Source organism: Choloepus didactylus, chromosome 11, assembly GCF_015220235.1.
Source record: "Choloepus didactylus isolate mChoDid1 chromosome 11, mChoDid1.pri, whole genome shotgun sequence".
In the NCBI taxonomy this organism is placed as follows: Eukaryota; Metazoa; Chordata; class Mammalia; order Pilosa; family Megalonychidae; genus Choloepus; species Choloepus didactylus.
The window spans coordinates 69,008,899-69,033,254 of record NC_051317.1 but is presented as its reverse complement, the minus strand read 5'-3'; the positions used below and the strand labels follow the sequence as shown (position 1 = coordinate 69,033,254).

The 24,356-nt window shown below is 36.4% G+C and overlaps 1 protein-coding gene across 1 annotated transcript in view; it reads left to right on the top strand.

The window, feature by feature from the left end:
• The window catches only part of C6 (complement C6), a 72,697-nt gene that overhangs the window by 16,913 nt on the left and 31,428 nt on the right, over positions 1–24,356 (top strand). The window contains exons 6-9 of the mRNA XM_037799336.1: positions 731–869; positions 7,427–7,627; positions 9,906–10,146; positions 21,580–21,702. Coding sequence (XP_037655264.1) covers positions 731–869; positions 7,427–7,627; positions 9,906–10,146; positions 21,580–21,702 — 704 coding nt within the window. The remainder of the gene's footprint in view (positions 1–730; positions 870–7,426; positions 7,628–9,905; positions 10,147–21,579; positions 21,703–24,356) is intronic.

Here is a 24,356-nt window from a genome sequence, read left to right as displayed (position 1 = left end):
TATATATTATAGAAATTTGTGAAAACATTAACATTTAAGTTAAGTTTTTCATCTACCACAAAAAAACAAGTTCTGCTATGGGGTTCTGGTGAGCTAACTAGTCTCTCTGTGCCTCGATTTCTCATTTGTAAAATGGGTATAATAATTGCATCTGCATCATTACACCTGTTATAAATATTAAATAAGTTAATACTTGTAAAGCACTTAAAACATTGGTGCATAGTAAGTAGTATGCAAGCATTTATTAAATAAAATATATATTAAATGTTATTACAGTTATTAGTAAAAATAATGTTATTGCAATACTGTTAAACTGTTACTATTTCATTATTAGCTCTATATAAAAGTTACTTTACTGTATCATGCTGAAAGGCATGGACCCTGAATGGCATTAATTTTTTTGTAAAAATTTCTTTCATAATATGCCTACAAAGTTTGTATTGGCTTTGTAAGTCATGAAATAAATATGAACCTGAGTTTTTATTTCACGTTAAAAGCCCAGAACAATTAAGTGAGTGGAATAAAAAGAACCTAAACAGAGCTGGGGGGCTGAGTATTGGTTTCCATTCCTCTTTGGATGACTCATGATGGCCTAGGAAAGAGTTTTTTCCTTTAAGTCATTTGTCGTGAGTCAACAATGTCTAGGAAAAGAATTTCTTCCATATAACTGTCTCAAATTTTAAAGATTGCTCTTCAACTACTGAATTCTTGAAAAATAATTTGTTTCTAGGTTTCATTTTCTGGCAGGAGAGTCCAGAGGAGAAGTCCTTGATAACTCTTTCACTGGAGGAGTATGTAAAACTGTCAGAAGCAGTAGAGCAAGTAATCCGTATCGTGTCCCAGCCAATCTGGAACATGTCAACTTTGAGGTATGACAGCTTGTCATGGCAGCTACCCAATGTCAATGGTGATTATAAGCTAAATTTCTGATGAAAAATTAGTGATGAGTGAAGAAGGGACAGAATGAAAAGGTAATGAACATTTTATTTCAATCATCTATTATATGTTGGCATTCAATCCTTCTACAACTTGATGAGATCGGTGTTCTTCATCAATTTACAGAAGAAGAAACTGTGGTAACTAATTTGCCCAAAGTCTAACAGCTAGTAAGTAGTGGATTAGAGACTCAAGCCAAAGTTTCTCTGAATCCAGAGCCCATGCTATCTTCACTGAGAAAGTCAGCCATAGCCAACTTTCATAGCAGAATAAATGGTTCAATTTATTCAGAATTATCTACTGCCATAGCTGATTCTCTTAGATAACTATGAAATTTAGATCTAAAAAAATGTCATGCTCCAAAGCAAACTCAAGAAGAGTCTAAAAATAAGGGGGAAATTCTGCTTCCCTTCCTTTCTATTTCATTTATTGATCTGTGTGGATTTTTTTTTGTTTATTTTCATGTGTGGTAATGTGCAACATACTCCTGGAATCTAGCCCAATATCTCACACATGTTAAATATTCCATAATTGTTGAACTAAAGTGAGCAATCTATTTCTTTTAATTTGAGACAAGTGAAACAGTAGGACATGGTTGTAATGATCACATCCATGCATACAAATTTGACATGCCAGAGAGAATTTCAGAATGTCTAGTAATTCTTATGGGTAGTAGGAGTTCAGCAGGAAGTCATGTAACCCTTCTTTTAAAATGCCCTTTATATACCTAGAAAGGCAGGCATTTTCTAATTTAATGACTCAATTTAAAAGCATCTATATTAGTTAGGATTCTACAGGGAAACAGAATCAATGAGAGATACCTATGAATAGAAGATTTATAAAAGTGACTCACGCAACTGTATGTATCCATGAGTCCAAATTCCATAGAGCAGTCAGCAAACTGGCAACTCCAGTGAAGATGTTTGATGAACTCCTCAGGAAATGAACTGGCAACTTCAATGAACTCCTCAGGAAATGAAATGGGATCTTTGACGAACGTGTTCGATGAACTCCTCAGGAAACAAACTGGCAACTTCGATGAACTCCTCAGGAAACGCTTCACTGGGCAGCTGAAGAAGAAGTGAAGGTCCTCTATCTGTCTTGCTTAAAAGTCTTCAACTGATTGACTGGATTAAATCCAGCCAACTGCATTCTCTCACTGTGGAAGACATGCCCTTCACTGAGTCATCAGTCACAGCTGCAGCCAATTGTCTGATGATTTAATAAACCAGCCTGTTGTTTTATTAATCAGCCACAAACATCCTCGCAGCAATGGTTAGGCCAGTGCTTGCCTGACCAGACAGCTGGTACCATCACCTGGCCACGTTGACACAAGAACCTAACCATCACAGCATCTAATGTATATTAGTGGATGATGGAGAATGTCCATCAGGCCCAACTCAAACACTTCTTGGAATACTTACCTGAGGTCTCATCAGGTAGAGGTGATAAAGTAACAAGGTAAAGAAATTACCAAGTAAAGATGACCAGGTAAAGAAACTACCACTATCACCCCACAGAGCCAAAAGACACTAACTCCAGAAGTTCTAACACCACATAGAGTGGTGGAAGAGGTCCTGGGGTAGCCTCAAAAGGAACTCAGAAGAGATTTCCAAAGAAATAGTATCAGAAATTCTATCAATGATGAATCTTAAGATACATTTTATTTCCACCATGACTGATTCCAATCCACCTACATGATTCTCCTGAATGAAACTAAGCTTTGTGGACAGACCTAAAACCAAAACATTCCACATATAATATTATTCTATGGGAGGATGTTTCCTAGCTCCTAAACAACCAACCCACAAATGTACTTTCAGAATACAATAATTTTCCAAAAAGCATAGTGTTTATATTTTTCAGTAAGCATCTATTTAATGCAATTTTACAAGCAACAATTGTTACTTTGGCACATGAGATTAGGGCAAATTTGGGCTTAACCAACACTTTATGTATATACTTTAGAGTTTTCAAAGTACATGCATATACTGTCTTACTCAATTCCTAAAATGCCTCCCAGATATGTAGAAAATGAATTATACTCATTTTAAAAATAAGGATGTTTAAGCTTATCAAGGTTAAACAACTTTCTCAGAGTTATACATCAAATAAGTGACACAGCAGAATTAGAACTCCTGACTCCTGGCTCCTAGTCCAGTACTTCCTGTGCCATACCAGATCTTGATAGTAACTCAAGAAAGACATTAACATCTGTGCAATGGGTGCAAGGTCTGAGCACCTTTTATAAACTGTGATTTGAAAGGTATCAGTTGAGAGGTCCATCAAAGGTGTGCTGAAGCCAGGTTGTACCAGCTCATGAGAGCCAATTTTTAAGTTTTCAGGAATTTTGCAAGCCAATTGTCAAACATAGCTGTTATTTACAAATAAATACATAATCTTACAATTAAATAAATTATATTAAAAACAAGGGTAATAATTACTCAAAATGCATCACTCCTTAATTATTTTGCTATATTTTACCATTATCTATGTTCTTGAGGTTATTTATGTCTGCTCTGTCTGTATGGTGGAAATACATAATGGTGTGCTGTTGTATATCTCTTTGCAAGTTTCATTCAGGAGAATCATGTAGGTAGATTGGAATCAGCCATGGTGGCAATATATATACCACAGAAAAATGCAAGTACTACAAATCTCCCACCCTGCCTCAGGGATATGGTTATACATTTACTAGCAGACCACTGAGGTCCACCCACAAAACTTGGTAACTAGAGCCTGCCTGGCAAGTTACATCAGGAAATAGGCCTGCAACTTCTCATTAAGCTTAAAATGGACTAATTCCATTATCAAAGTAGCTCTAAAACTTGTCCAATCTTAATAAGCTGATCTATACAACATGTCATTGAGTTTTAGCTAATATTCAACTTCTTAGGTAGGTCCTTGTGACATTTCTTCAAGAATTTTAAGCTAATCAGGCTCAAGACCTCAAACTTTTGTTTTGCTTTTCACTGATCTCTATAATACTTTATTCATGACTTTAGCAGGTAGCTGTGCAAATCCAAGCTATATCTTATTGAAAGCAATAGAAGAGGAGAAATTTAGAGGGCATCTGACTTCCATTCTCCTTTAATATTGGAGTTATTAAGACAGATAAAATAATGTGGTGGCTGGATCATAAAGACACAAAAGATTCATGAAGGTTAGAGGAAGGGAATGCAATTGAAAAGTAAGTCAGAATAGAAGGCCACAAGAATATAACAGGACAGGTGATAGGACACAGAGCAGACACCAGGATTAGCATCTTTCAGTTAGGATAGGCTAGGTTATGCAGCAATAACAATTCCAAGATATCAGTGTCTTAAAACAACGAAAGTTTGTTTATTACTCATACTACATGGCCATTGCAAGTTAATAAGGGGAATTCTGCTCATAGTAGTTACTCAGAAACCCAGGAACTCGGTCTTTATGAGACCTCACCTTGACTTAAACTTCCATGATCAATTTCCAAAAAAAGCATAAGTGGAAAATTGCCTATTGGTTCTTAAAATTTTCACCCAGAAAAATAGGTATCACTTACACTCACATTTCTTTGGTCAAAGGGATTCACATGTCCAAAGGAAATCTGGAAGTACAACATTAAAATGTTCACAGAAGAAGTGGAGACTAGAGTGCATACGAAAAAACAAACAACTAGCACAAGGGCCAATCAGGGCGTAGACAACACTGGGGGCTTTGGTAGCAGGCAACAGGTGTTCAATCATACCAACAATGATATAGTCTCTTAAAAAAGTATAACACAGCCGTAAAGCAAGAAAATAAGATGGGACTTGGTTACAAGGACCAAGCCCCATTACTAGAACTATGATCCTGGTATGAGCATGCATTTGAGGTGTATCCTGCCAAGGCCCAGGCTCATCCAGGAGCCAAGATCCTGACTGAATATGGAGATAGGAAGAGACAGCTGTGGAAGGACGTCAAGAGGACCACCAAGTCAACAACTGAGTCCTTAGCCACTACTCTATCTCGGCAATTAATGCATGAAATACAACTTGCACCTGTTGCGTTTTTTTTAATCTTCTCAATATTTTGTGTGAGGATCTTCAAATGAGCTCACGTTAACAGTAACAACAGTAACAGTAATGCCCCTTAGGGATCTCCCAACTGCTAAATGCAGAACTCAATCCCCATAAGGTCCCTTCACAGAACCCATAGCTGTATACTCAGACATCTTCCTCTATTTTCCTCGGTGCCCCTGCTGTGCTACTCGGTCCCTCTAAGCATTTGCCTTCATCAGCAAACTGCAGAGCATGGTTACCACTGACTACCATACTTACCATACTGCACTATCCCTAGATGCTGCCTCTTGGTGGATCCCAAAGCATAGCTCTGCAATCCCTCGTGTCCTCCCTAAATTCCTCATGCAATTCAGAACTTCAGGTTCTGTTTCTAACCCTGACACCACATAAAACAGATGCCACCATGTCTCTTCTATTCAGTCTCTCCTAACTATTTCCTGCATATATTTCTCTCTCTCTCTCCATATATATATATATATATATATATATATATATCTCCATTCTTCAAAACAAAAGTAAAAGTGTCAATGCATATCAAGACCCAGGAGGTTACCAGACCATCAGATCCAGGGATAGTCAGGTGCTGAATCCCAAGACAGGTTCAGCTGGGACATCAACTATAATATATAAAAAGGGGATTAACCCTTCCCCCTCTGGTCAATATCTTTTAGTATAGAAATCTAGGGAAAAGGAATTTATAAGAGCCATGCTGCTCTTCCTTATATACCACTAAAAGAACACAGCTTCCTTCTTTAAAAAATTGCCTCAGCTTTCTGTATTCCTTCTTGTAGAAAAGCATTCCTAGCATCCATTTCCCTCCCTCTCTCCCCCATCCATATTTATTTCATCTGTTTGGTCAAGTTCGGTTAGTTCTCATGATCCTAAATATTTTTAAAATCTACCAGTTTCTTTCCATCTCAACCAAGGCCATCAATCCCGTCGACCAGGACATCATCATATCTGACTTGGCTTATCTCAACAGTTGTTTAAACTGTTCTCCTTGCCTCTGCTTTAGTTAACTATAATTAAGGTGATCTTCATAAAACGCAAATGTGTTGGTGTATTTTGAATGAATGGATCATTCAGTCAATTAATATTTATTAAGAACTTACTATAAACAAAATTGTGCCTTTAAAATTCAATGCAAGTACTTTTGCAAAGCATAAAACCTGGCCCCTGTTTCTGGGTCCAATCCAGTTTCTCCCTAGTACCCACCAGTAAACCAGCCCTTCCACCATGCTAATATACATGGTCAGATTTGCTAGATCTCTGCCCAGACTGTTTAATCCCCTTTCCTACCATGCTAACAACTTTTTCTTTAAGATGACACAATTTTCTCATGTGAGAGCTAATTCATAAAACATGAAGTATTTGTACTATGACTTTTTAAAAGAAATGGTAAGGAATTCTCTGCAATTCAATTTAGATACGTTTTATTATTTCACAATTACCAAAGAGCTTCATTTTGTGGATATTTCAAATGCTAACTAGCATGCACTGCAATATCTGTAAATAACACTGACCTTTTGACTGTATTTTACTGTTGAGCAAGATTCACTTGGAGCTGGATTATTTGATCCTTCCTTGAATAGTTGCGCAAGCTATTTAATTGTGGCATGTGGTTTGTCTCATTATGCATTTAATATTAACTACTTTAAAACAAGAAGAATTTTTTTTTCCATTGCAAACCAGACAAGCATCCTTAACATAAAAAAGTACTCTTCAATCAATTCGTTTTGAAAAAATTTTTTAATCCATCCACTATTCCCTTCTTACCAGCATAAACATAAAAGGAGTCTAACTTGTATTTGGAAAATACTTTGCTCAACCATAGTGTTAGTTAAGTCCCATTGGCTGTTTTTGTTTTCCTCTTGTACCCACATCAAGTCAATGAAGATTCAAAACCACCCACTAAGCAGACCCAAATGATTGTTCTCTGTGTCCTGGACTGGGGCAGTAGAATGCTGAAGCTCAAGATCTGAAAAAAGCTAACGAGGTGAAGATGGAACCAGAACAGGTCCAGGCAAAATCTGGCCTTCTCTTTCTGGGACTTAGTTTTCTGAAAGGCATCTGAAATTAGATTGCAAACTGCATCAAAAACATGGGCAGACTAAAAATAGTACATATATCTTATCACCTCCTTAGGAGTCATCTCCCTGAGGGAGGGACTTTCATGATATTGCCTCTTTGAATTTTGTGGTTATCTGTGGTATCCCTTTGGCAGCACAACACTTACCATATTTAATTGAGTGGCTCTGGTCATCTCTTTTTTAAGAAAACTATTAACTCCCTGAGGGCATGGGCTAAAATTATTCCACATTCTCTAATAAAATGGGTCCTCAAAAATATATGTTAAATGCATAAACATGAATTGGTTATTACATTAGATATCTATGAGTAACTCCAATATTGCCGAAGTTATGTTATATTTCATATGGATTTTTCTCCAGGTAGAAACTGAAGAAGATGATTTGGAAACGGAATTCTACAATGATTTAATTGATCTTGGAAAGGATGAGAATAAACAAGCTTCAGTTTTGGGCAATCAGGAGAACTCTGTGAATGTACCAATTTTCTTTTCCTCAAAGAAAACACAAAGAGTCACCCAAAATTCTGCCTTCAAACAAGCCATTGAAGCTTCCCACAAAAAGGTGATAAGAATGTTTCCTGATCTTTTTATTCTTTCTTAAAAAAATTAACTCCAATTCCTGCAATGATCCTATGAAAAGGACAGAGTTTTAAAGTAAAATCAGTAGAATTCCTAACAGACTTGAGTAACTTCACATTTTTTGGTTATATTCCACTTCAAAAATTATGTAAGTAATATGTATAATGATGTTTATTTTTCACATGCATTTGACTGTGTTTATACTTGTGTTCCCTTCATTTTCACTTTTCTTTGTCATATTGTTTTAGGCATGTTTCTTATGAACTACATGTAGCAAGCCTTTGTTTTTCAATGTAATCTGATGGTCTCAAGCTTTTGCTAGAGAAATTCAGCCAGCTTGCATTTGGTATTCTCACTGAAGTACTTGATCTTATTCCTTCCATCTTATTTTATTTTTCTCACTCTGAATTTTATATTTTTGTTATATTTTTATATGTACACATAAATATACATATATATGCTTATGCACTTTACTCATCATCATTTCCTCTCCTTTTATTTTCCCTTTCTTGAAATCCCCGTTCTTACTCAATTGTAATGGAATCTCTCTTGGTTTCCGAGTAGTGAAAACAAGGTATCACAAACTTGAAAATCAATCCAAGCCATTTAGTAGTTCTTAATGCTGTATTTATTTTGCCAATCACATTTGTTGAGCAGATAATCTGTTTCAATGTCAAAATACCAGTTAATACTCAGGAAGCTTCCATGCTTTTCTGGTGGTTTACTTTACAAAACTGAAACCCTCAAAAGGTGATTAAATAAAGCAAGAACTCACAAATATTCAACTTCTTAGGTAGGTCCTTGTGATACTTCTTCACAAATTGTTGAGATAGATTATATAGCTTAATAATCTACTATAATGTAATTTTTGAGTCTAAAAGAGCCAGTTCTAGTGATTAGGCACTGTCAAATTGAACACCACTGAGGTGCTTGTATTTATTTGTATTTTCCATGATTTATTTTTTAAAACAACCTAGCAAGTAAAAAGCATACTCAGGGAATGACTGTGCTTCTTACTAAAAGCACGAGCCTTCTTACTTTTGGAAGCTATGGTTCAATGACAAATTTAGGTATTAAATTTAAAAATAGAATTAATGGGCACTGGCTAAAATGCATGCTCCACAAAGACACGAACTTTGTCTGCTGTGTTCATTTCTGAATCCACAGCAGCTGATGCAATAAATGTGATAAGCAATAAATGTGAAGGCAAGAAGGAAGGAAGGAGGGAGGGAGGGAGGAGGGAGAAAGGGAAGGAGAGAGAAGGATGAATGAAGACTCTTTTCAATCTTTGTGATTATCTTTTTTTCCTTTTGTGCTAGCCATCATTTTGTGGCATAATTATAGCATACAGGAAGATGGTTGTTCAATAACTTACAGCTACATGAAAGTTATTTTGCTAAAATATGTTCTTCACTCCATTACTGTTACTCAAGCATGACAATTTGCTAAAATGGAGAGATCAAATGAAGCACATGAATTTTAAAATAAAACTACATACATGGTTACACTAACAAATTTTAGTTGCTGTGTAGGACAATCAAATGGAATGAGATTTTAGGCAAAATACCAACCACCTAATTCTAAAGTAACCTGACATAACAAGAAATGATTTAAACCGAAAAACAAAACAAACAAACAAAAAAACCCTCAAGCGATTATTTCCTCAAATGGTTGGAAAAGAGAGAATATCAATAATTTTATTTAATTTTTCCCCTAAGTAGTTCAGAATCATAGCTTTTTGGCATTGAAATGGGTGTGAAATAGCACCTGGTACACAGCCCTCATCTCATGTGAAAACTGAGGTCTAGAGTAGTTAAATGCTTTTTATCAGTGACAAAGTTTGAATCTCAGTTGCCTAACTCCCAGTAGAAAATTTACACAATCCTTTTTCAATTATTTGCATTAGCAAGGTCTTCTAAATAAAAACTCAGTAGGAATGCAGCCATGATTAGCAATCAAGAGAGAAAGATTTACTTTTCTGATAGTCTCTTCTTTAGGTAGAATACATTTGCCCTTCTCAGTAACACTGTTGAAATTATTGAGATAATTTTATCTCTTAAGCACTTTGAACATCTCAGGAAATGGTACAGTGGAAAATAAAATGAGAATTGTAATTTTGTAGTGAGAATATGCAATAAAGAGTTAAAATGGTTCTAATACTAAGGTAGGGATGAAGCTAATGATAAATCAATGACATTCAAATCTCAATACCTGAAGTTTTCATTACTTTTAATCATATTTTATTCTTCTCTTCCATTTAGGCTTCTAGTTTTATTAGGATCCATAAAGTGATAAAAGCTTTGAACTTCACAATGAAAACTAAAGATCTGCAGCTTTCTGATGTCTTTTTGAAAGCACTTAACCATCTGCCTCTGGAATACAACTCTGCTTTGTATAGCCGGATATTTGATGACTTTGGGACCCACTATTTCACCTCTGGCTCTCTAGGGGGCGTGTATGACCTCCTCTATCAGTATAGCAGCGAGGAACTCAAAAACTCAGGTACTTTTTCATTAGCCCCCACTTTTTTAACTAGTATGATAGCATGTGGTGCGTTTTTCTATCATTTTAATTATTGTCATTTAGTAACTTTATTTAAACCCTGCTTTTTTACAAAATGATTTGAAGAAAAATCAAAACCAGACAAGCTCAAGTAAATAAAATAAAAGTAGAAAATCAGGAACAAAAAAGAAAGAAAAAATAAACCTTAACCTCTGTGACTGGGCATTAGAGCTGTCTCTGACTTTGCTGGCATCTGGGAACCTCATAAGCATCACAGCACTGGTTACCTAGAAATGAGTATGTCAGTACCCATGGAGAAACAAAATTTGCCCTGAAACTAAATTTGAAAAGATAATTTACTAATAGCGTTTTTATTGAAGACAATAATTTTGTAGCAAATTTAATAGCAGTTTTTTTTTTTCTTTTAGTGATTTAACTAAAAGCCAAGGACATAAAATATACAAACAATTGAGGAGTTGACAAAGGACTAAGTTAATGTGGGCCAGATATGCACCTATTTGTGATAAAACTAGCCCTTTTATTTAAGGAAAGTTTGCAACTTTATATCTTGAGATCAAATCAGTGATATTTTTCTGCTTTTGTATAAACTAAGAACATGAACCAAATATCTTGGTCCCTAAAGTATTTTCTTGTGTGGCCAATATGACAGTACCTTTGGATTAATTTATTTTCAGGCTCCTGTGTCAAAGGATACAGGGTTTTTGTGATGTTTTTGGTAAATTCAGTTTTATTGGAATATACCCACATACCACACAATCATCCACGGTGTACAATAAACTGTTCACAGTACCATCATATAGTTATACATTCATCACCCTAATCTATTTTTGAACATTTTCCTTATACCAGAAAGAATAAGAATAAGAATAAAAAATAAAATTAAAAATAGCACCCAAGTCATCCCCATCCCACCCTATCTTGCATTCAGTTTTTGTCCCCATTTTACTACCCATCCATACATACACTGGACAAAAGGAGTGCGATCCACAAGGTTTTCACAATCACACTGTCACCCATTGTAAGCCACATTGTTATACAATCGTCTTCAAGAGTCAAAGCTACTGGGTTGGAGTTTGACAGTTTCAGGTATTTATTTCTAACTATTCCAATATGTTAAATCCTAAAAAGGGTTATCTATATAGTGTGTAAGAATGTCCACCAGAGTGACCGCTCGACTCCATTTGAAATCTCTCAGCCAGTGAAACTTGATTTCATTTCGCATCCCTCTTTTGGTCAAGATGTTCTCCATCCCATGATGCTGGGTCCAGATTCATTCCCAGGAGCCATATCCTGTGTTGCCAGGGAGATTTACACCCCTGGGAGTCAGGTCCCACGTAGGGGGTAGGGCAGTGAGTTCACCTGCCGAGCTGGCTTAGCTAGAGAGAGGGGGCCACATCTGAGCAACAAAGAGGCACTCGGGGAGACTGTTAGGCACAATTTTAAGTAGCTTTAACTTCTCCTTTGCAGTAACAAGCTTCATAAGGGCAAGCCCCAAGATACAGGGCTTGGGATACTAAACCATCAGTCCCCAATGTTTGTGAGAATATCAGCAACAATCCAGGTGAGGAAGTCCAACACTTCCAAATTTTCCCCCAGCTCCTCAGGGGGGCCCTGCATATATATTTTTATTCTCTGCCCAAATTACTTTGGGATGTGTCACTATTTCTTTGTGATGGTTTTATAATGTGTCTTATGAGAACACAGATAGCAAATTGTGTAGTAACCAGGACCCAATTCACCAACTACCCCCAATAAACCAGAATTATTGTTCATTCAATTTTTATGCAAAAGAAACCATAAGCTTATTTAAAAAGACAACATTGGGTCTGCCCCGGGTAAATGGTTGCTCCAAGTCCTGCCAGACTTGAAGCAGCAGAATTTCCCCATGAACTGTTTGCCAAGAGAAAAGATGGGATAAATACTTTTGAGAAGTATTTTCTGTACGAAAGTTTTAAAATTATTTCCCTGACATGTTCACTGGAATCTAGATTTGTTCTGTTAAGGGCATTCCGCACTGCCTACTCTTTATGTTTCATGTCAGTTGTTGTCCTTTCCACTGAAGCAGTGCATGCATTTGATGTCTTCTACCACTGAGAATAGCATCAACATTAAAGTTGAACAAAAATGGTGGGGTAATTTCATCTGACCCCTGAGATGAAATTATTCTGGTCACTTTTACTGCAGTCCAGAGAATAATTTCCTACTTGATGAGCTAAGCTCATCATGCATTCAGAGTTAAGCTTTTAAAGGCTTGAAGATCAGGTCAGTTAAAGAACTGTAAGGATCTTTAATCAACCACTTATCATTTCAATAGTTGAAGTTCCATAACCAAAATGAAGAGTGGTTGCCTATACTTTCCTACTGAAACATTCTCATCTTGTATCTCCTCTATAAATAGAGGTAAGGAGTTTGAGAAGTATTAGAATTATATAGCCATATACTCGCTTGTATACATATACATATGTACACACCACACATATATAAATACTGTACATACACATACACTATATATATGTATATAGTGCATATAGATGTGTATCTGTATTTCTGTGTGTATATATATGTATTCACAATAATATATTGATGTACAATTTAAATTGTTGACATGAAGTATGATTAGATATCAATATATCTCAAGGAAATGGAATTCTGCAAGGTATGTGTTTACCTATTTTTGCCCACTCTCTACTTCTATATATATCCAGGCCTCCTCCTTTTTCTCTCTTTCTATCTCTTTTCTTTTTTCTTATTTGTAACATGGAACTAGCTTATAGTTTTAGTTTTTTTTATATTCTTTACTCAATCAAAATTATATTAATTATATCCCTTGTCATTCATTTTCAAAAATTGACTTGATATTTCGTATTACTGTCACTCTCTCAAGAAAGACAAAACAAAATTAAAGTGCTTTTTATTTGCACCCTCTGGTTTATTGTTCCATTGTTCAATGTCCCATAGTCTATTTAAACCCTGAATGAAAGTTGGCATAGACTCAAAGTAGCTGAGGACATCACTGCACTACCCATCCCTTTCTCACAACAGAAGGATGCTCAAGTGTGAGTAGATGAACAGCTACTTAATTAATATGGTTAGGGGTCAGCCAGCAATCTACAGGAAAGAATAGGTTTGTATGGAAGCTTGTTGATAAAGACCTGATATTCTAATCACTGCATGACCAATGCCACAGCTCATAAGCAGATTCATCTTTCAGTTCTTCAAGGAGTCCCCTATAACCTCCAGAAAATGAAATTAAGTTACTTAGGCTTGGGCATATCAAATTTAATTTTTGCTTATACATAATAAAAACCTAATGAGAGGCTTGTCAGAAGATGGCAGAGTAGAAAGCTCCAGAATTCAGTCCTTCCACCAGAACAATTGATAAACAAGTAGGAACTGTCTGAACCAACTATTTTGAAACTCCAGAGTCCAGTGGAACACTGTACAGCATCCAGGGAAGAGCAGGAAGAAAAAGCTGGTAAATTACACTAAAGACCCATAAATTGCTCTCTCCAGAAGTGCAGAGGCACAGGATGCTATGAGGTCCAGCCCCTGACTAGCTCACTGGTGAGAGAAAGGGACATAAAAATCCTCTTCCCCAAGACCAGTGTTGGGCATGGCAAATTGCTGATCACAGCTTTGGATTAGAGACTTCAGATCCCTGGGGTCCTGACTCTGAGGGAGACCATTATTCCAACCCGGCCCAGACAAAGGTGGCAGTGGAGGAGATTTAAAGATTCTATATTCCTCAGGGCTGCGGGGGCCTGTAGTTGAAGGGCTGCATTTGGTGGGCAGATCAAGAAAGCTCAGCTTTGGGGAGCTGGGGAAGAAGCTCTTGGTGTCCTTCCTGACCCGTCCCCAGGGCACTTTGGAGCCAAGCTGCACCCTGTTTTGTGGGTCCCTGGCCCTATTTGAGTGGAAAGACCAACTTGGGAAACTCTTTTCCAATGTCCCCCACTCAACCCCCACCCCCCAGAATTTTCCCTCCAGGCAAAAGCAGCATGAGACAATGAAAAGAGTGTAAAAAAACTCTAGAGGTAGACAATCTGGAGCCAAGACTTGCTTGCTTTAAACATCCAGAAGAGGGCGGTGTGTCTCCTGGGAAACAGAGTGGGCATTCAGACTACTGCAAACAGAACTCCAAATAACTGACAAGCACAAGCCCCAGAAAGACAGAGGCTTAGAAAAGAGAAGAAGGACCCCGCACACTGCATTCACCTTGGGCAGACTATCCTGATAAACTCAAGAAAATCTGTCTTATCACCATCTGGTTACAAAATCAAGAAACAGACATCTCAGGGAATAAATCCTAGAGTTAACTTTTCAAATTATTCAAATATACAATGTGTAATAAAGAATACAAGACAAACAAAGAAACAGGAAGTGATGGCCCATTCAAAGGAAGAGGATAAAAATCCAGAAAGCACCAATAAAGATGAAAAGAATGTGGAAATACCAAACAAAGACTTTTAAAAAAATGGTCTTAAAAATGCTAAAGGAGATGAAGAAAAATAGAGAAAAAGAACTAAAGGATACCAAGAAAACAATGAATGAGCAATATGAGCATATTAGTAAAGAGATAGAAATTATAAAAAGGAACCAAACAGAACTACTGGAGTTCAAGACCACAGGAACTGAAAAGAAAAAAACTCAAGAGCAGATTGGAGCTGACAGAAGAAAGGATCAGCAAATACTTGAAATGACTCAGGCTGAGAAGCAGAAAGAGAAAAGAATTATAAAAAGTGAAAATAGCTTACAACACCTCTGGAACACCATCAAGCATGCCAATATACATATTATGAGAGTCTAGAAAGAGAATAAAGAGAGAAAGAGGCAAAAGGAATATTCAAAGAAAAAATGAGGGACAACTTCCCAAACTTAGCAAAAGACATGAATATGCACATCCAAGAAGCTTAGAGAACACCAAACAGGATAAACATGAAAAAATATAACCCCTCATATATTGATCACACTATCAAATGAAATGACAAGGAGAGAGTTCTGAAAGCTGCAAGAGAAAAACAAGGTGTTATGTCCAAGGGAGTCCCAATTAGATTGAGTGCTGATTTATCATCAGGCACCATGGTGGCAAGAAGGCAGTGGGTTGAAATACCTAAAGTACTGAAAGAAAACAACTGCCAACCAAGAATTTTATATCTGGTGGAACTTAGCTTCAAAAATGAGGGAGAAATTAAGACATTCCTAGATAAAACAAAAGCTGAGGGGGTTAGACTGGCCCTACAGGCAATGCTAAAGGGAATTCTTCAGACTGAAACTAAAGGACACTAGTAAGTGGTTCAAAATAGCATAAATAGCATAAGGAAATAAATACCTCTGGTAAAGGTAGCCATTTGGGTAATTATAAATGACAGTATTATTGTATTGTACTTTTTGGTATGTAAGTCCTCTTCTTACTTCCTAAAGATGCTAAAATGTAAATGCATAAAATGTAACAATAAATTTATGGTTTTTGACATGTTCATGGATTAGAAGACTAAATATTGTTAAGACGTCAATCCTTCCCAAAATGATTTGCAGGTTCAGTGCAATCCCAATCAAAATTCCAACAACTTTCTTTGAAGAAATGGAAAAACCAATCATCAAATTTATATGGAGGGTTAAGTGGCCCCAAACAGCCAAAGCCAACTTGAAAAAAAAGAAAGAAGTTGGAGGACTCACACCTAATCTTAGAGCTTATTACAAAGCCATAATAAAAACAGCATGGTGCTGGTACAAGGACAGATATATATATAGATCAATGGAATTAAACTGAGAGCTCAGAAATCAACCTTCACAAGTATGGCCAATTGATTTTAGACAAGTGGGCAAAGACTGCTCAATTGGGAAAGAATAGCCTCTTCAGCAAATGGTGCTGGAAAATTGGATCTCTATTTGGAAAAAAAAAAAAAAAGAGAGAGAGAGAGAGACAGAGAGAGAGAGAGAAAGACCCCTACCTCACAATTAATGCAAAAATCAACTCAAAATGGATCAAAGACCTAAATATAAGAACCAGAACTATCAAACTCCTAGAAGAAAACATATGGAAGTAGCTTCAGGACCTTGTGTTAGGCCATGGTTTCTTAGACTTTACACACAAAAACACAAGCAACAGAAGAAAAAATAGAAAAATAGACCTCATCAAAATTAAAAAATTTTGTTCCTCAAAGGACTTTATCGTGAAAATAACAACAAACTACAGAATGAGAGAAAATATTTGGAAACCACATATCCAATAGTGGTTTAATATACAGAATATATAAAGAAATCCTTCAACTTAACAACAAAAATGACAAACAATCCAATTTAAAAATGAACAAAAACTTGAATAGATGTCTCTCCAAAGAAGATATACAAATGGCCAAAAAGCAGATGTAAAGATGCTTAACATCATTAGTCATCAGGGAAGTGCAAATCAAAACCAAAATGAGCTATTTCATACCTATTTGAATGGCTGCTATTAAAAAATGGAAAATAAGTGCTGGAGAGGATGCAGAAAAATAGGAACACTCCTTCATTGCTTGTGGGAATGTAAAACATTGACGTCATTGTTAAAGACAGTTTGACAGCTCCTCAGAAAGTTAAGTACAGAATTACCATATGACTCAGCAATCCCACTAATAGGTATATACTCAAAAGAATTGAGAGCTGGGATTTGAGCAGATACTTGCACACCATTGTTCATAGCTGCATTATTCACAATTTCCAAAAGAAGGAAGCAACCCAAGTATCCAATGAATGGATAAACAAAATGTAGTATGTACATACAATGGAATATTATTTAGTCATAAAAGAAGTATGACGTTCTGATACATGTGACAACATTCATGAACCACGAAGACACCATTCAATGAAATCAGCCAGACACAAAAGGACAAATATTGTATGATCTCACTGACATGAAATAATTAGAATAAGCAAGCTCATAGTTTCAGAATCTAGTCATAGGACAGTAGGGATAAGGAATGGGGAGTTAAGGTTCAAAATGTACAGGGTTCCTATTTGGAATGATGGAAATATTTTGGTAATGGTTGGTGGTGATGGTAGCACAACATTGTGAATGTAATCAACCTCACAGAAATAAACATCTGAATGTGGTAAAAGGGGAAATGTTAGAATGTTAGGTTGTATATATGGTAACAGAATGAAAATTAAAAAAAAAAAAAAAAAATACCTCCTCGGAACTGCCCTACACAAACAGTGAACCCTAACTTAAACCATGGACAATAGTTAACAGTACAATTAATAAAATGTGGTTTATCAATTGTGACAAATGACCATGCAGTGTGTTAATAATAGGGTGCTATATGGGAATCCTGTATTTTATGCATGATTGTTCTGTAAACCCACAAGTTCTCTAAAAAAGAAAAAAAAAGTGAAAGCCTAGGAAAGGATAGTTCTGCAATATAGATGCATTAAATTTGTTCCATGGCCTGAGTATTTGACTGGCCTTCAATAAGAATGATGATACCAGAAGCAGAATCAACCATATTTATTCAGCATGACAGAAACAGCCATCTTCTTTGTTAGCATTGAAGATGGAAGATAAATATAACAGCTTTAAAGCAAGAATTCTTTAAACCCAAATAACAATACGTCTCTTCAAATATTTAAGATGGTTGAAAAGTCTGTGAAGTATGCAGACGCAGTCCCCATCTACCAAACTTCATTTCTCAGCTTTAGTGCCTTCAGCTTTCATCTTTAGTATTTGACTCAGTCAGTGCCTCAAACTCTGAAAAAACTTCCCTACTGTAACCTCTAACCCTGAATATCAGTATTTGATAAACTACTTCACTATTAGGTACTTAAGAGCTGATAATAACTGTTTCATCCCTCGTGTGTGTGTGTTTTGTAAGACAATATTTTACTAAACATCAGAAGAACTGGATTTTTAAGTTTCATGTTTCAGGCAGTGTGTCAAGTTCCTTGGGAAATCGTTCAGGAAGAGGTGGCACTGATTTCCCTCAAATAACCCCAAATGGGCAGTATTATCTCAGCTTAAAATATGGTAGACTTGTTTCCCTGTGCTGTGTTCCACTCAATCTTACTCAAGAAGAGCAAACAAATGGCCTTGCATTGGAGCTTGCCCACAGAGATCACTCCTAAGGCATTTTGGGTAACTGCCATTGAAGTTTTAATTCAATGACTACTTGTAATTCCTATAACTCTTCAGACTTCTAGTATTTTTCAAGAGAAAAAAGTTGTTCATCTGGAATTGTGAGTTCAAAGGCCTTGCCATTATGATTAATTGGTAGCATACTTAGATTTTTTTTTCAGGTATTGATTTCCAAAGATATCCCACCTAAGTAAATCATGGTAAAAGAAGTTCTAGTCAATAAATGATACCCCAAGTCAGGGAAGTGGCAGTGAATTCATTATATGACACCTTTCAGAACAAGACCCCAACCAGTAGTCAAGAACTTACCACAGTGCTTGGCACATGGTGAGTGCTCAATTGCTGACAGCTATCGCTATGATTTTTAAGAACCAAGATTGGTTTTACAGAACACAATAGGACATAAAGCACCAACAAACTGGCTAATCCCCAGGATAAAGCTCAAAACTCAAGAGAAAATTCTAGCTCTGAGTAGAACAGTTATAATTCCTCTTAAAATTCAAAACAGTGGAAAGGAGACAGTAACCAATCAGCACTTGAGTTCCCAGGATGATTTGCTGCTCATAAGAGGTTTGTGGGAAAAAAGATAAAGGAAGCCATAGGTAAGTTTGCAGTTTTGATGTTATCTGGTACATGTGAAGAGAGCAAAAAATGTTAGAAATTGTAGTTAGAGTACACACAATAACTGTAGAGAACTACAGTTATTATAACCAGATTGCTTGAGCTTCAGAGCATCAAGGACTTTACAAGACTTATGTATGGAGGGTCATTATATGGAAGCAGCACCAGGAAACTAGAAAGAGATCAATCCCACTCCTAAACCTGAAGGCAGTAGGAATGAGGCAGTATCAATCTCCTCTGAGGAGCACAACAAGATTGTTCAGCAGTGTTGAGGACTACATTAGGAACCATGAATTTGTAGGGGCACCAATAGGCATGACTGTATGATTTCTCCAGCAGTTTTCAGCAATTTTTGAGCAGGCACAGAAAAAGAATAGCTAGGTCCATAAGAGAATACAGATTTTCTGGGTTGACATGAATAAATAACAAAAGAACAAGATTTTTAGGATATTTTCAAGAGATTAGTTGAAATTATGATCATGAAATCTAAGCAAGATAAGGCAGAAAGTGAAGAGAGAAAAGGATGAGGGATGAAGAGAAGAAACAAGGGTCTGGGGTTTCTATTGTGGTCAACGAAAAGAGTAGTGGGCAGGCAGGAAGAGTCAGACATTATTGTCTGAAACTCAGTCTGGGGTTTCTGAATTAGTGATGTTAGAGGTGGACTAATTTGGACGACGATGGTAAGTACTTTTGTGAGTTCATGTTCTTTGTAGTAAATTGACTAAAAGACAAAATTACTTTCTTATGATACAATTGCCTCACATATCTGAGCTTTCAAAATGTCTCATTGTTCTCATCTATGCTTTGAATGAAACTGTCTCCATCTAATGGTGTAAAGTTCTACTCTTATATAAATTCACTTTTTTTCATGTTATATATCTTCATCCCTCTTAACTAAACTCTATGTTTTTGGTAGAAATGCCTTCATTTTTTATCATCTTAGTTATCTTTGCTGCATCTCCATATCCAAATCTCTTACAATATTATTTAAGTTCAGAGGACACAGACGAGTCTATCTTGTTCATTGTTTTATCTTCAGATGTTAGCATGGTGCTGGCACATTATATGTATGAAAAAATCCTTATTAAAAAGCTGAATCTGTGATTTATCTCTCCAATTTATGAGTATGGTTGTGACAGCCGAGAGGCAGTAAAATATAAGATGATTGTAGAAAGGTGAAGGAAATAAGGGACAGATATTTCAAAGGCAATAATATTGGAAAGGGTGATTCAGATGCCAAAATCTTTGACAAATGAATGTTTGTATGTTTATTAAACAAGAAGAGAAATGAGAACTACAGTTATTATAACCAGATTGCTTGAGATTCAGAGCATCAAGGACTTTACAAGACTTATGTATGGAGGGTCATTATATGGAAGCAGCACCAGAAAACTAGAAAGAGATCAATCCCACTCCTAAACCTGAAGGCAGTAGGAACGAGGCAGTATCAATCTCCTCTGGAGACAACAGGGAAACAATATGAAGTACAGGTTTGAATTAAGGAAAGAAGGTAGAGGGAACAGCCAGTGAAGAAGTTGACAAGAAAGGATTGTGGGTCAAGAAGTCAGAATTTTTGCAAGTAAAATAAAAGGATTTGGGGTGGAGGAGGAGAGTGAGTCACTAGATCAGGGAGAAGTTCAAAGAAATATGAAAATGAGTGTTCAGGAAGAGCAAGATGACCAAAAAGATTTACATTCTAGGCAATTGTAATGAATCGAATCATGTCTCTCACCAAGACATGTTCAAGTCCTCACTCTGGGTCCATTGGATGTAAATCCATTTGTAAATGGAATCTTTGAAGTTGTTCTTAGGTAAGGTAAGGCCAAGCAATATAATCAGGGTGGGTCTTAATTCAATATGACTGGAGTGCATAAAAACAGAGGAAATTTGAGTACAATAGTGGAAGACAGATGGGAGAGAGATGACAATGTAACTGAGACAGACATTGAGTTATGGATTTCCAACAAGCCACCATGAGAATGCTATACACTTCATAGAAAGCATGACCCAGCCAATACCTTGATTTTGAACATCTAGCTTCCAAAACTGTGAGACAATGAATTCCTGTTGTTTAGCCAAGTAGTCTGGGCTACTTTGTTACAGCAGCCCTGGCAATCTAAAACTGATGAAAAAAGAAACAAGTGAAGTAGACATGACGGATTTATTTTCCTGAAGGACCTGGGCACTCAGGTCTCACCAAATCCATTGTAGTGCACCATGTAGGCCTGGCAGTGGGACACAGAACAGAGCCTCTGTCAATCTCTTCATCTACAGGGGTACACAGTAGCAGTAGCCAGTAGGAACTGTGAGCTTAGTGGTTCATTGTGTGGGAGTGGCATCCAGAGGCAGGCAATGGGGATAGCAAACCTAATCGACATGGGAAGGGTGGGAAGGGCCATGGTGATGTCATGTGTGTTTCTTGGAGCCAGTATTGAAAAGGGAGATGGGAGGACTCACAAGTGCCTTTGTGTTCAGCATAAACTCAGCACCGGTGCGAGATTGGATTTGTAAGTAAAAGCCATTAGCCACTCCAGCTTACAGAAACTGGAGAATATGGGGATGATATGTAGTATCTGTGGGAGATAAAAATCAGCTCTATAAGTGACCAGAGTCTTCTGATCCTCTTCTCTCCATTCTCAGTGGTTCATCTGAGTGTTTTCTATTTGTGCTCCATTTCCTAGGTTTAACAGAGGAAGAATCCCGAAACTGTGTCCGGATTGAAACAAAGAAACGCTACGTTTTTTTTAAGAAAAAAAAAGTGGAACACCGGTGCAAAATAAACAAACTGTCAGAGAAATATGAAGGTAACAATACTCTCTCTTAGCAATGCATCCCGTTTCCTGAGGCTAGCTGGAATTTATCATATTGTACATTATTATACTATGTTTAACTTTTTATTTATTCCATTTATCTATCCCAGAGTTTGGAGGAGAGGGAAGAAAAGGAATAAGGCACTCATAATATGTCATTAACACTGCTTGAAAAGGGCGAATGATCTAGGTTTTCTTTCTCTTATACTTGGGATGTTCAATTTAATGAACATGTATTAATTCCTCCAGTGGGCCAACCTCAATATTAGGCATGGGGAAGTAAATTTGGGCATGAATCAGGCCTTCCTATCAAGGAACTACAAGTAAGCATACATATAAATAACCATGAAAAATATAGACTGATAAGGCTCTAAAAGAGGTACTGAAAACAAAATATGGAAGTACTACAACAGAACATATTTCTTGAGATCAGGGTACATCGAGTTTTATGAAGAAAATTACTTTGGGCTGTGCATCAAAGAGTGCAAAAGATTTTGGCAAATAGAAAGAGAGGGAAAGAAAATCCAGGCAAAATTACTGAAGAAAGGAGACACAAGTCAGTTTTGAGGAATTTTCTTATTCCCTTCCAAAGCTATAGGCAATGCCTACGGGCTTACACTTCTGTATCCTAATCCCCAACCCAGGCATCTCGTCTGAGCTCCACTGAACTCCTCCACCTGAAAAGTCCACTAGCATTAACCTGTCATATATTCTACCCCTGCCTCAAATGGGTCTCTTCAGTAATTAATAGCATAAAAGTATTTTTGTGAAAATTAAGCAATGTGATGCTTAAAAGGAGACTACCGTAGTGGCTAGCATTTGGCTCCTTTGCCTTTCCCTCTCCTTCAGGAGTCCCAATCTTGATGAATGGCATTGTCATCAACAAAATCAACCAAGTCAAAAATCGGGGTATTGTCTTTGATTTCTCCCTCATTCTAGCTTCCTCATGTAGTAAGTAACCATACATAATCCATTCTCTCTCCTTAATACCTCTATTGGTTGTCCCCATCTATTTCTACCCTCCATTCAAGTCCTCATTATTTTCCACCTGGTTTATCACAGAAGCCCCCAAACTGGTCTCCTTGCCTCCAGTCCTGCCTCCCTTCCATTGATTCTGTACATTTCTGGAGAGGAACTGTCTCCAAGGCAAAATCTTATCATAAACTCTCACCTTTAGGATAAGGTCCTGCCTCTCTCTGTGTGTTGCTAAATGTTATGCAATCTTCTAAACAAGTCATGCTCTCTCTTATGCCTTACCAATATAAATAACTGCTTCCTTTGTGTAAAATTCTCTTATTCCCTGACTTAGACTGGCTGGTTGCTACTTATTCTGCTCAGAATCACAGAAACTTCGAAAATATGAAGTGTATATTCTCATGGGGTTGACAGACAAGGATCAAATAAAAATATCATATTACCATAATAATAGATAAATAAGTTTAAATACAATATCAGAACATATAAATAGTCTACATATAGATGCCCATCTGAAGTGTAAGCACAATGAGAACTGGCTTGACAGCTACGCATTATATATAACTGGAAAGGAAAAAGAAGGGAGGAAAAGGAACAGCTTGCAAAAACAGATACATAATCTAGTAACATACACCAAAGAATGGATGCAGATTCTTAATTAGTTCATCACACAATAGAATAACTTGATGAGACTATGAATCAATAAGTCAAGAGCTCAGAGATAAAAATATTAAATATATGAATTAATTTAAAAGGGGGATTTCAGAGCTAACCATTGAGATACATCCTTTTTATGATTATAAATAAATTAGACACTTCAAGGACAAAATATAATTGTCTGAAAATAAGATTAAAGAAGTTAACCACACAAATAATCACTATGAATTCAGAGGAAAAATTAGATAGTAAAAGTCATTAAAGAAAATCTAAAGGAAATATAATGACAAAATATAATTCAATATATGTTAGTGTATCTGAAATAGAGATCCCAACACATGACACATAAAATCTATTAAAGCTTTGTATAAGAATATGTTCCTAAACTGAAGAAAGAAATTTTCTTGATTATGTGTACCAGGAATCTTGGTTAAAGTATGCAGCTTCAGGACAATTTCTGGTTAATTTACAAAATACAAAGATTTTTAAAATGAATTCTTCAAGTATCTGAGCTGAAAGAACAAGTTTCCTACAGAACAAGAATGACAACAAAATCTGGCCTCAGACTTCAAAACAAAATGAAATGCTGGAAGACAAAAGAATGTCCATACATTTCGGAAAGAGAGAAAAATGTGTTTTGTCTAAAGATAAGACATCTCAAAGTATAAAAGAATTCTGGGGAAATAAATTCTTCACTACCTATTGAAAAAACTGCTCAACAATAAAACCCATCCAACAAAAAGATGAATGAAAAAAAAGCAGTTGAAATAAATGAGGTGCACTAAAATAGAATTTTTTATTTGTCTTAAATAGAACTCAACATATCTCTCAAATTCCCAAATCTTCTAAGTGGTAAATATATATATATATATACACACACACAAATATATATATACACACACACACAAATATATATACACACATACATATAGGGGTGTGTGTGTGTATATATATATACACATATTTATGTATAACATTGCCAAGGTAATATCACCCAGTTATTCTAGGATTCAGTT